This window comes from Mustelus asterias, chromosome 2 (assembly GCF_964213995.1).
Source record: "Mustelus asterias chromosome 2, sMusAst1.hap1.1, whole genome shotgun sequence".
NCBI lineage: Eukaryota > Metazoa > Chordata > Chondrichthyes > Carcharhiniformes > Triakidae > Mustelus > Mustelus asterias.
In genome coordinates, this window is record NC_135802.1 from 101819674 (window position 1) to 101833018 (window position 13345).

General features: G+C 40.3%; 1 protein-coding gene across 1 annotated transcript in view; it reads right to left on the reverse strand.

Annotated features, from left to right (window-relative positions):
• nek10 (NIMA-related kinase 10) overlaps window positions 1-11252 on the reverse strand; it is a 229702-nt gene extending 218450 nt beyond the window's left edge. The window contains exons 1-3 of the mRNA XM_078200564.1: window positions 11211-11252; window positions 10249-10394; window positions 656-754 (exon numbers count right to left, since the gene is read on the reverse strand). Coding sequence (XP_078056690.1) covers window positions 656-754; window positions 10249-10394; window positions 11211-11252 — 287 coding nt within the window. The remainder of the gene's footprint in view (window positions 1-655; window positions 755-10248; window positions 10395-11210) is intronic.
• Between the last annotated feature and the right edge of the window lie 2093 nt (window positions 11253-13345).

A 13345-nucleotide genomic window follows, 5' to 3' on the forward strand; every position in this document is an offset into this window, starting at 1 on the left:
TTATCTGGCCTGGTCTACATGTGACTACAGACCCACAGCAATGTGGTTAAGTCTCAACTGCTCTCTAGCAACTAGGAATGGGTAATAAATGTTGGCCAGCCAGTGACGCCCATGTCCCACGAATGAATGAAAAAAATGTTTAAAAAAGGGCAAGATCATCAAGGCATGACCTCCTTTTACAGCACGAGCTGCCATAAACCAAGTAAGTTTAAAGGTTTAAGCAAGATTGACAGGAAAAACAGTAATTGTGTAAGGAAGTGGGTAGATTGGGTTGGGTGAGAGTATGGGAGTTCACGTGGTTGGTGGGGTGGTATGGGGGGGTGGGGCGGGTCAGTCAAGGGTTTGGAAGGATATTTGAGGGAAGGGTGTCAGTACCATAGATACCATGAGGTTTTAATCCTTCTAACCTTGCCTGGGCAATTATTCTGTTGGAGTTGAACCTCCAATGTCTCCAATTTAAATGGGAGTTTCAAATGGTTCCAGGTGCAGAAAAAGTTAAACTTCCTGGGCAATTCCTTTGCAGTCCTTGCATGGGTACTTCCAGGGGTAGCAGACCCCCTGAGAATGTAAAATCTGAGCAATTATGTTAATATTTTACTGAAAGATACTTATACATTTCCACAATAATTTAGCAACAAATAGAATTCATTCCTACCTGCATGTTAGTCTCTGCTTTACCAGTGCAGTGAAAATCTCCAAGAAGAGTTTATGATGAGGATGACAACTAAATTTTCTTTCATTCTTATAATTGACACTGTAGTAAAGGAATAAAAAGAAAAAAATTAAAAGGGCATAACTCTCTATCAGCATATCTTATATGATGCAAAACCATAACTTTTTGTTTACACGTTTGTCATTTTCAAACTTTATATTGGTCCTGCCACTTTTAAAGCATGCCACACAAAGCTGAAGTAGCAAAGGCATTATCCGCTTCTGTATAGTAGGTGATGAATTTTGAAATACAGGCTGGAATTCTCCAATCGTGTTCTCCCCGTTGCTGCTGCCAGGGGGAACAGAGAATTTTGCGCTCAGCAAAAACTCCATTCACTGCAGCCGGACCGGAGAATCCCAGCCACAGGTGACATCGGAGAATTCCATCCATAATCTACTTTGTCTTTATAGTCAAAGCGTTAAATATTCACCCTGTTTCAATAGTCCTGCATTTGTCACTACTTTGCAATAATTTGATATGGGTAGCCAGTTCTGAGAGGAGTGGTAACTCAACACTCTGTGCTGAGGATTATTCTCTATGAACTAACATAAAAACAAACAATTCAAAACTGAAATGACCCATATGTTCTACAAACAGAATCCATTGTAAATGTGGTGCAATAATCAGTTTATCCATTCACAAAGTAAGTAGTTCACTGTTGTCAAGTATGTTTACTAAATACAAACATTCACCATCATATTAAATTTTAGTTAGTCACTTTAAGGTTATAGGCCAAACATTCTCTATTGATCCAATATTATGGCATAGTCTAAAGTAGCACCTCTGTATTCCAAATTAACATCAGAATAAATGCAGCTGCAACACCTCCTCTCACTAAGCATCCTTTCACTTGCACTAAAAATGTCATAGATTGCAGGCACTGAAGATGCACATTGTCAGTTGGCCCTGTTTTTGCAAAGCCACAGATCACTGTCTGTATTAAACTGATGCAGTAGGGTGTCGGTGGTCTTAGCTGAATACCATGCAAAGATCCCTGAAAGTTGGCACCCAGGTTGATAGGGTTGTTAAGAAGGCGTACGGAGTGTTAGCTTTTATTGGTAGAGGGATTGAGTTTCGGAGCCAGGAGGTCATGTTGCAGCTGTACAAAACTCTGGTGCGGCCGCACTTGGAGTATTGCGTACAGTTCTGGTCACCGCATTATAGGAAGGATGTGGAAGCATTGGAAAGGGTACAGAGGAGATTTACTAGGATGTTGCCTGGTATGGTGGGAAGGTCTTATGAGGAAAGGCTGAGGGACTTGAGGTTGTTTTCGTTAGAGAGAAGAAGGTTAAGAGGTGACTGAATAGAGGCATACAAGATGATCAGAGGATTAGATAGGGTGGATAGTGAGAGCTTTTTTCCTTGGATGGTGATAGCTAGCATGAGGGGACATAGCTTTAAATTGAGGGGTGATAGATATAGGACAGATGTCAGAGGTAGGTTCTTCACTCAGAGAGTTGTAAAGGCATGGAATACCCTGCCTGCAGCAGTAGTGGACTCGTCAACATTAAGGGCATTTAAAATGGTCATTGGATAAACATATGGATGATATTGGAATAGTGTAGGTTAGATGGTTTCACTGGTCGGCGCAACATCGAGGGCCGAAGGGCCTGTACTGCGCTGTAATGTTCTATGTTCTAAAAAGAGACAGCAACAGTACTCTGCAAATGCGAGGATACAGTTTCATTTCCAATATTTTGTCGTGTTCTTAGTTTAGCATCAGTGTGGGACAGTGTGAAATGATAGTCAGCTGCACACAGGTAGAGAGGGTGACATTATTAATCCCAATTATAAGACAAGCAGATTAGTTCTTAAAATCTGGCTCAACAGACCATAATCATTACAGAACATAATGCCTGGAAAAAGCAAGGGCAAGGAAAAAAGCAGCAAGACTCAAAGATTAAACTGAAACACCAAAAGAATCTTTACGATATAAACTTGAACAAAACAAAGACAATCAATAAATATTTAATAGGTACATTGAGCATATAAGATAATGATTCTAAATAATATGAGCACAGCCTTAAACTCAATCCAACAGGCTTCGCCCAGCTTAATCTTTGTACTCTGGCTTTCTCTTGGACAGGCTTTTAAACATATTCATTCTCTGAAAAGCAGTTCCCTTTTTTCCTTTCTGCATCTGGCTGCTACAGGAGGTAAAACAATCATGGGAGTAACATGTCAAGCAAGAAATATTAGCTTAAATAGTGTTGTTGTTTGTCCTTTGAGGCCAATGTGTCCATGTTCATTTTTTGGTAGTATTCCGACTAGGTAACTGCCAAGACCAATTTGCACCTGGAGGGTTGTGCTATAAATAGGACAGGAGATCACAGAATTGTTACAGCGCAGCCATTCAGCCCATCACATCAGTGCCAGTTCTCCGAATGAGCAATTCACCTAGTGCCACTCCCCCACCTTCTCCCTGTAACCCTGCTCATTCTTTCTTTTCAAATAATAATCCAATTTCCTCTTGAATGCCTTGATTGAAACTGCCTCCTTCACATTCACAGATAATGCAAACCAGATCTTAATCACTCGCTGCACGAAAAATATCTCATGTCTTCTTTGCTTCTTTTGGCAATTACCTTAAATCTGTGTCCTCTCATTTTCAATCCTTCCATCCGTGGAAAGTTTTTCCCGACCTACTGTCTCCATTTTGAATTCCTCTATCAAACCTCTTCTCAACCTTCTCTTCTGCAAGGAAAACAGTCCCAACTTCTGCAATTTATAATTGAAGCTCCACATTAACCATTCTCTTGAATATTTTCTGTACTCTCCAGAATGTTGTCACGTTTTTACTAAAGTGTAGGGCCCAGAATTGGATGCAATACTGCAGCTAAAGCCGAATCAGTGCTCTATACAAGCTTAACATAACCTCCTTGCTCTTGTACTCCATACTTCCAATTATAAAGCCTTGGAAACTGTATTCTTTATTGAACATTCTCTCAATCTGTCCTGACACCTTCAGAGATCTATGCACATATACATCCAGGTGCCTCTGCTCCTGCATTCCCTTTAGAATTGTACCCTTTTTTCTACTGTCCCTCCGCATTCTTCCTATCAAAATGAATCACTTCACATTTCTCTGCATTGAACCTCATCTGTCCCTTGTCCATCTGTTGCACCAACTTGTCAATGTCCTTTTGACATTCTACACTATCTTCCTCACATTTCACAATGCTTTCAAGTTTCATATCATCTGCAAATTTTGAAATTGCATCCTGAACACCAAGGGTTAGGATCATTAACATACGTCAGAAAGAGCGAGGATCCCATCACAGATACCTGGGGATGTCTGTTTAAAACCTTCCTTCAGTCCAAAACATATCCATTAACCACTGCTCTGTTTGCTGTCACTCAGTCAATTTTATATTCATGTTGCTATGGTCCATTTTATTACATAGCGCTCGAGTTTGTGCTGACTCACGATTTCCTCTCCTTGAATGTTCTGTCTGTCTTTGAAATGCGCTTTTGAAGAAGGGTGCATTGCTTTTTATTTGATTGCACCAGGTGCAGCAATCCTGGAGGAGCTTCTCTCAGGACTTAAGGTCAATATTAAAACTCTTAGATGAAACCTTCAGATTGTCTTTTTAGAGCTTTTTTGGACTGCACTCCGAACTAGAGCTATCCACAAAAGATTCGCTTTGGCAAGGGAGTGTCAGACATTCTGGCTACATGCCCAGCCATCTTAGTTGTGACTATCTCAATATAATGTGAATACATGGCATGCTAGTTTGGGTGAGTATTTCAGTGTCTGGTATTTTGTCCTGCCATCTAATCTTCAGAAGCTTCCAAAGGCAGTTCAAGTGAAAATTGAGCTTCTCGATATAAGCCCAAGTAGTCAGCTCAAGTTTTGCATGTATAGAGCACAGTGGGCAGGACTATTGCTGTATCTAATTACTGCTTGGTTAGGCAGACTTACTTCTCTTTATTCCCAGACTAATGTTTGAAATATTCCGAAGGTTACTCATGCTATGACAATTCTTGCATGTGTGTCATCATCAATATAGACAGCTCAAGAATAGGATTTAAGTGAACGTATGCACTGATGAGGGAAAGTCAGTGCGGCATGGTGGCACAGTGGTTAGCACTGCTGTCTCAGTACCAGGGACCCAAGCTCAGTTCCAACCTTGGTTGACTGGCTGTGTGGAGTTTGTACATTCTCTCCATGTCTGTGTGGGATTCTTCTGGATGCTCCAGTTTCCTCCCACAGTCCAAAAGATGTGCAGGTTAGGTGGATTGGCCATGCTAAAGTGCCCCTTAGAGTTGTAAGACATGTACGTTAGGGGGGTTGGCAGGGTAAATATGTGGAATTAAGGGGATAGGGTCTGGGTTGGATAATCTATCAGAAGGTTGGTGCAGACTCGATGGGCCGACTGGCCTTCTTCTGTACTGTAGGAATTCTATGAGTTTCAGAAAAAGTTGAGGCACCACTGAAACAATATTTGCAGTTAGACAGCTCCAGCAAAATGCCAAGAACAGAACATAGACCTCTGCACGCATATGTTGACCCAATCAAGGCCTTGTATGCCATCAGCTATGAAGGCCTTTGGAAGATAATGGAGAAATTTGGCTACCTTGAAAAATTCATCATGATGGTTCAATAGTTCCATAGTGACATGCTTGTGTGTGTCTTGGATGATGGTGAATCTTCTGACCCATTACCACTCACTAGTGGTATTAAACTTGCTGCATAGTAGCAGCACGTCTGCATCCCATCCAAGTTTATCTCATTGCCATTGTTTGGTACTTCATTTTTCCTATTCTTACAAGTTCTTTTGCTCTCTGTTCCACTTGTTGATCTTGTTCTATTTCCCTCCATCCCAGCTTTATGTTAGCAATTATTCTTCCTGACAATATTTGACTTCCCACTTTTGATACATTCCCCTTGCTGCACCTTTACCTTTTCTGCGAACCCTCATATTTCCACATTTTTGACGGCTATTTTGTATTGCTCTGTGGTCTGCTGCCCTTCACGCTCCTCACCTAGCTTCTATTCACTAACTGTCTCAGTTCCAAACTGCCTCTGTCCTTGTCCTCTTATCATCTAAGGCAGTCATTGACCGAATCTTAGATAATCTATCGGAGGGTCGGTGCAGACTTGATGGGCCGACTGGCCTTCTTCTGTACTGTAGGAATTCTATGAGTTTTAGAAAGATAGGACGTTCACTATGTTTTTCTCCACCATTCTCTCCAATGCCTTCCACGATGATGATCTGGCATGAAAATGAGATATCAGATAGACAGGAAGCTGCTAAATCTGAAATGACTCCAGGGTCCAAAGACCAAGGTTTCCAAGGACATTCTTAATGATTTCCTGTTTGCTGATGAATGTGCACTAGTTTCCAATTCAGATCTGACTAGGCAATATAGCATGGACTTGTTCTCCAATGCATATGACAACTTTGGCTTTACAATCAGCACAAAGAAAACTGAAGTAATGTATCAGCCTGCTCCAGGAAAGTCCAATCTTGAATCTAAGATTCAGTCAATGATCAACTTAGATGATAAGAGGACAAGGACAGAGGCAGTTTGGAACTGAGACAGTTAGTGAATAGAAGCTAGGTGAGGAGCGTGAAGGGCAGCAGACCACAGAGCAATACAAAATAGCCATCACAAATTTGGAAATATGATGGTTCACAGGAAAGATAAAGATGCAGCAAGGGAATGTATTAGTGACTAGTGGGAAGTCTGGAAGAATAATTGTTAACAGAAAGCTGGAGTGGACAGAAATAGAACAAGATCAACAAGTAGAACAGAAAGCAAAAGAACTTATAAGAACAGGAAAAATGAAATACGAAACAATGGCAATAAGATAACGATGGACAGGATACAGACAACTGAAAAATGAGACATGTGCAAGAAAATCAGGGCAGTAAAACAATATCAAAATTAATCCGTGTGGTACAAGCTTTTCAGAATGCATCCAGGTTTCCTAGATCAGCACCAGCAAACATAACTGAGTGAAATTTTGTTGTTGGTATTTATAAATAATTTGGACGTTGCCATAAGGATCACAACCTTAAAATTTATTGCTAACACTTTTGTTGGAGCTTAGGATAAGTGAGGCAGAATATAAACGAAATTAGAAAGACGCTATAGCAACTTATATGAATGAGCAAGTAATTTAATGTGAATAGCTGTAAATATAATGTAATCGAAGCCAGAGGAGAAACAAGAAATAAGCTGCTGTGCTCAATCAAAAGTATTGAATGATGTGAATGAACAGAGTACTAATAAATTAAACACAATTCCCAATAAATATGTTTGCAGGTAGATGCACCATTGAGTCATAAAATGTGCCAGATGTAATAAATTTGTGCAACACATTGGTTACGCCATATTTAGAATACTGGATGTAATTTGAGGAACACAAATAAACAAAGCCATAGAAAGCAGAAACTATTTGTTCACCTTGATGATACTCGGGGATGGGAAACTATAGTTAGAAGGAAGGACTTAAGCTAGTAACAGTTTCAGACTGGAGAAGACCATTAGTCATCTAACCCACCTATCCATAGTATTCCCTTGGTGCATTCCTGATAACTCTGAATGAACCCCATTCATTGACAAGAACATGTTCAGTTTCTTCTCAAGTTCAGGGAAGGATGGTTAAGAAATTGATGGAGAGCAAAAATAGCACAAGGAAATAAGTGAGCAAGAAACATAAAAATAAGTAAAAAGAACATACCAAAAGTAAACATGGGTCTCTTACTGACAGAAACAGGAGGAATGATAAGGTGGAGTAAGGAAATGGCAAAGACATTAAACAAATATTTTGTATACTGTACTTCGAAAACTTTCACAATTGTAGCACAAAATTATCTCAAAATAGTGAGGAACCAAGGATCTGCTGAGAAACAGGAATTTAACAAATTAAGGTTAGTAAATAAATAGTACTCGAGAAATTAATGGGACTCAAAGACATCAAATCCCCTGAACCTGATGGCCTACCCTCAGAGTTTAAAACAGATGGCTACTGCTACAATCTCAGCTGATGTTAATACTGGACAAGTCAGATCCCAGAGTGAAACCTGGGGTGATAGATCCTAACATTGTTGTTTTTAGAAACCTTGGAGGAACATTATTGAACAAATTGGGATTCCTCTAGGGGGTTACTGAGAAATGGCACTTATGGGCAGTGAGGTTGTAATTGAAAGCTCTGTTGCATTGTTCTGTAAGTGAAATCTTGCAAACTTCCTTTGTCTCCTCTATGCTATGCAAGGCTGCTATTGAAGTTAGTAGATTTAAAAGTGTTAAAAAGTCTTGGAGTTTTTACTCAGTTGACTGAAAAGGCATTTTGACGAGATAAGAGGTAAAATAGAAAGAACTGAAACTCATCCTTTAAATTATTCCTTTGCTTTCTTTCTTTCTTTCACAAAAAAACACAATATTTCTATTGTTTTCATTTAGGTTTTTGGTCTCTGCAGCCCACACAGTTATTAACATATCTTCATAGATAATCAGGTGTCAGCTTCTCTACTGCCAGAAAGTTCCTTCTGTTTGAAATTCACAGTCAGGCATCGCTTCAGAGATTTTAAAGCCTTTGTCCAGTTTATAATATTTCAAGAGTTAGCCATTTATTTAACTATAATTTTATGAATATATGGAGTGTGAGGTCTAAGCCCCCTGACAAAAATAACAGACAATATCTACAAGATGGATGCAGGTAAGGGAAGTACTAGAGGATTGAAAAATAGAACTTGGAATTAGAACAGGCCAAAGAGGGATTTTAAACAATTATTGGAAAGAGGCTACTTATAACTTGAGCCAGATAATCCCAGCATTAAAGGATGCATGCACCAAAATTGGCAGCTCAAGTCCGATCAACCTGTCACCAGAATCCAGAGAATTACTGGTTGCAAAGTCAGTGTAGGGAGGGGAGTGTGTGGTGGGGGGAGCAAATGATACCATTAAATCAGGTTAAGTCCCTAGGAGTGATACGGGGCGAATCGATATATAAATTCGGCTCACACGGGTACGTAACAAATGGAACCGATGGTATTTGGTTATCTCTATGGATGTGTGTTGTGTGGAATCACAACATTGTATTGTGTGCATCTACAATACCCTAAGGCCACTAGGCAATAACTCCACTGTCAAAATTTTGGTGGGACCTCTGAAGGAGGCCTTTCAAGCAGTCCAGTCATCCTCAACTTAGTGGTGCTTCCTAACCAACCGAAATAACTATCTCTACGGGAATTGAGTTGCCTGAACAAAAATACATTCTGCCTCTGAGTTTCAGATCATTCTGGGAGATTTTCATCTGGCAGGCAGAGCCCTAATGAAAATGGCCTTCAGCGCTTGGCGGCATAATAAGCTGCGCAAAGATACACATTTGAGAAAGCTGTGTGGGAGACAGTCAAGAAACCATAACAGTCATCAAGGACTTTGTAACCTGTAGCCAACAAGTAACCAGCAATGGAAGAAATATGATGCATCTGGTCACTAAAGTGGCTAAACGATTAGAGGACTTGGCCAGGGGCAGCACCACAGCGAACTACAGCCAATGGCTGAGGCAACCGTCTTGATCATCAGCACTTGTTGATATCAAAAGGCACTGATTATGCACGCCATGCAAATGATAACAATGTCAAATGGAATTATGCCCCAGTCCCAACCATTCTGATACCACTCTCTAGTGTATACAGGAAAATCTAATTATTGAGAAAAGATTAAGAGCCCAGATTCAACCATATCAATAGGATACAAGATCAATCACAAGCGACCAGACTATTTTAGATGCAAAGTTCATGAGGATCCAGCAGGATCCCTGGGTGACTTCACTGGCTGAGCATTTCTAGGTTGGCTCCCTGGGCCAGTGGTACGGCCATGGGACTGAAATAGTGCAAGTGTTAAATTTGAAATCCCCATATGACCATTAATTGGGTCAAGATAATTAGGTTATCTGGAACAATACGGTCACAGAAACTCTGTCTTGGGATGTACATTTTCCTTTAAAGGTGGGAGGGGAGCAATGTAACTATGAGTACTGTAACCATTGATTCAGAAAGAAAGACTCTCCCTTGCATGCATGCTTGAATAAACCAGCTTGACTCTACCCTCTCTAGACTGTATGGTGACTGAATATCCCAAACAATAATGATAGGTATGAGGAGGATATTTCCCCTTGCTAGGCAGCCCAGGACTTGAGAACAGAGTATTATAATGGGGGTATGGCCTTTTAGGACTGAGATTAAGAGAAATTTCTTCACTCAGTGTGTTGTGAATCTTAGGAATTCTCTACCCCTGAGGCATATAACAGAGATCTCAGGCGGGATTTTATGGCCTCGCTCGAGTGAGACCGGGAAATCCTGCCCGAGGTCAATGGACATTTGCATTGTCCGCCCTCACCCGCTACAATTCCGTGGCGGGCAGAGCGGTAGAATTCTGGCGCAACTGTTTTTTTGATACTCAGGGAATCAGGGATTATGGTAATAATTTCCAAAAGTGAGGGTGAGATAAAAGATCTACCATGATCGTATTGAATAATGGAACCAACTAAATGGCTGCATCTTATTTCTTAGGTTCAATACCTAAAAGTTTCAAGTTCCACGGCCTCAGTTGACTGTTGCTGCTGCTCTCCATATCGGATTCCATCATTTTGTTTCCCTTGAACAAAATATTGCTGATGTGATTTAGATATAATTCCACGTCCTTTGTCAAAATTGAGAGCCGGCAACTAAACAAACACAAACGAAACAATATTAATCTGTTATTTTATATCATATAAGTAGAGACTTGTATTCAAATCTTTGTCACCACCAATCATTAATTCCTAGATTTAGGGAAAAAAGACATAAACTGACAATTTGTACCATCAGGTCAACTATAATTCCCAGAATTTATAAAATGATAGCTTAAATGCTACAAAATCAACCAGTTTCAAAATTATAAGTACCTGAGTACCGAGGTTTCACCAACAATCTATTAGTCAACTTTGCTGAAGGCATGTAATTCTGGAGCATTTCCCCTTATCCTAACATCCAGTTAAGCAATGAAGTGGCAAGCCTGGGAGTAGGTTACCAATTTTTAAAATTCATTCATGCGACGTAGGCATCACTGGCAAGGCCAGCATTCATTCTTCATTGCCCTTGAAAAAGTGGTCGCTCACCATTTTGAACGACTGCAGTCCTTGGTTTGGGAAACTAAGAGGGTGTTCAAGGATTTTAATTCAGTGACAAATAAGGAAGAGTGAAATATTTCCAAGTCACAAAGGTGTGTGACTATTGGAGGAACTTTGCAGGTGGTGTGTTCTCATGTGCCTAATAAGGAGCCTTGGCAGGTTGATACAGTGCATCTTGTAAATGGTACACAATGTTGCCTGTGTGTTGGTGGTGGAGGGAGTTAATGTTTAAGATGGTGGATTGAACACCGATCAAGTGGACTGCTTTGTCCTGGGTGGTGTCAAGCTTCTTGAATGTTGTTGATGCTTCATCCATCCAGGAAATATTCCATCCCATGCCATGCAGATAATAAACAGGCTTTGGTGAATTACACGTGACAGAATTCTCAGTCTCTGACTTGCTCTTGTAGCCATGATGTGGAGATGCCGGCGTTGGACTGGGGTAAACACAGTAAGAAGTTTAACAACATCAGGTTAAAGTCCAACAGGTTTATTTGGTAGCAAAAGCTGTATTTATTTGCTGAATCAGTTAAGTTTCTCGTCAATGTTGACTTCTAACCTGTTGATGGTGAGGTTTCAGCATTGGAAATGCCATTAAATATCATGGGGAGATGGTAGGTTCTCTCTTGTTTCACAGTCATTCACATTAGTCAGCATGTTATGCCAAGTAAGGTTCACTTGAAAGCACTATCAATGACACCTTCTAACACTTAGTTCATAATTGAGAGTAGATTGGCAAGGTATTAATCAGGTTGGATTTGTCCTGCTCATTGTGGACAGAATATACTGGGCAATTTTCCACATCATCAGGTAGATTCAATATTATAGCTGCACTGGAACAGCTCAGCTGGTGGCACACCTGTTCTGGAGCACAAGTCTTCGGTTCTAATGCCAGAATGTTGTCAGGGCCCTTTCTTCTGGCTGGTGCAATCAGACATTACTTTGAAATCATGTGGAATGAATTGAACTGGCTGATGACTGGCATCTGTGATGCCAAGAACTTCAGGATGAGGTCAAGATAGAACATCTCCTCAACACATATAGCTGAAAGTGGTTGTAAAAGTCTCAGCCTAGTCTTTTGCACTAGTGTACTAGACTCTGACATAATTCACAAAGAGGATGTTGTGAAGCTTACTCCTTTCCTTAAGTGTTTAATTGTCATACCACCATTCATGACTGGTTGTGGCAGGACTGCTGAACTTTGATCTGATCATTACTTATGGGATCATTTGGCTTCGCCTTTCAGTTCCTCCCATTTTACTCAGGATTGCCATAATGCTGGTTGATCACTCTTCTCCATCTCCTGGGCGGCACGGTAGCACAGTGGTTAGCACTGCTGCTTCACAGCTCCAGGGTCCCGGGTTCGATTCCTGGCTCGGGTCACTGTCTGTGTGGAGTTTGCACATTCTCCTCGTGTCTGCGTGGGTTTCCTCCGGGTGCTCCGGTTTCCTCCCACAGTCCAAAGATGTGCGGGTTAGGTTGATTGGCCAGGTTAAAAATTGCCCCTTAGAGTCCTGAGATGCATAGGTTAGAGGGATTAGTAGGTAAATATGTGGGGGTAGGGCCTGGGTGGGATTGTGGTCAGTGCAGACTCGATGGGCCGAATGGCCTCCTTCTGCACTGTAGGGTTTCTATGATTTCCTCCTGTCAGTCATTCCCTCTTCTTCCAAACCCACTGCGTTTAAGTTTCTCGCCATTGTGTCCAACCAATGAGGGGGAAGAGACATCCTAAAAACATGCATTGTGTTTCACACATTTTGGTATATTTTGACTATTTTTCCACAGAAAGGATTTGGAAAAGAGTCAGATTTGGGGTTTTAAAACTAAATGCATTCATATAGAGACAATAGATGGTTAAAACGCAAACAGAATAGGCACTGATGTTACTGAATGAAAGTAATAAACAATTAATGGTGTCTCAAAATGCTTTATGGCTATAAATTATTGTATCTGTCTGGATACATGCCAATTTTGAAAGGAAAGGCTGTCCTTTAAGAGTATTTCAGAATTAAATGTATTATATTATTCAGTAAACACACTGATCCACTTTTAGTTGCTAATAACGCGTTACCAGAACATGCATGCTTTGTTTTTCATTCTCTCTGTCCTGGTAAGAAATATTCTCTCATTCAAAGTAAAATACATTTAATATATGATGTACAGCATTCCTATTTCCAAGTTGCTATTAGATTACTGATGATCATACCTGTTGCTTGCTTGCAGGTACATTCAAGAGATTGAGTAGCCGCTTCAGGTCTGAATATTCTCTAAAATGAAAAAAATTGAAGTAGTTAAAACCGTAATTAATAATTAAAATTAAGCAAGCCTTTTTACCCTATTAATTGCCTAATATCAAATATTTTTTCTGCTACTTTAAAAATTGCATTTAACAAGCACATTTCATGATCAATGAAGTACTTTTGAAGTGCAGTCAGTCTGTAATGTAGGAAGATATTTTAACCTTTAGTGTATATTTTGAATCATATTTTTCTGCAGTTGCTGAAATT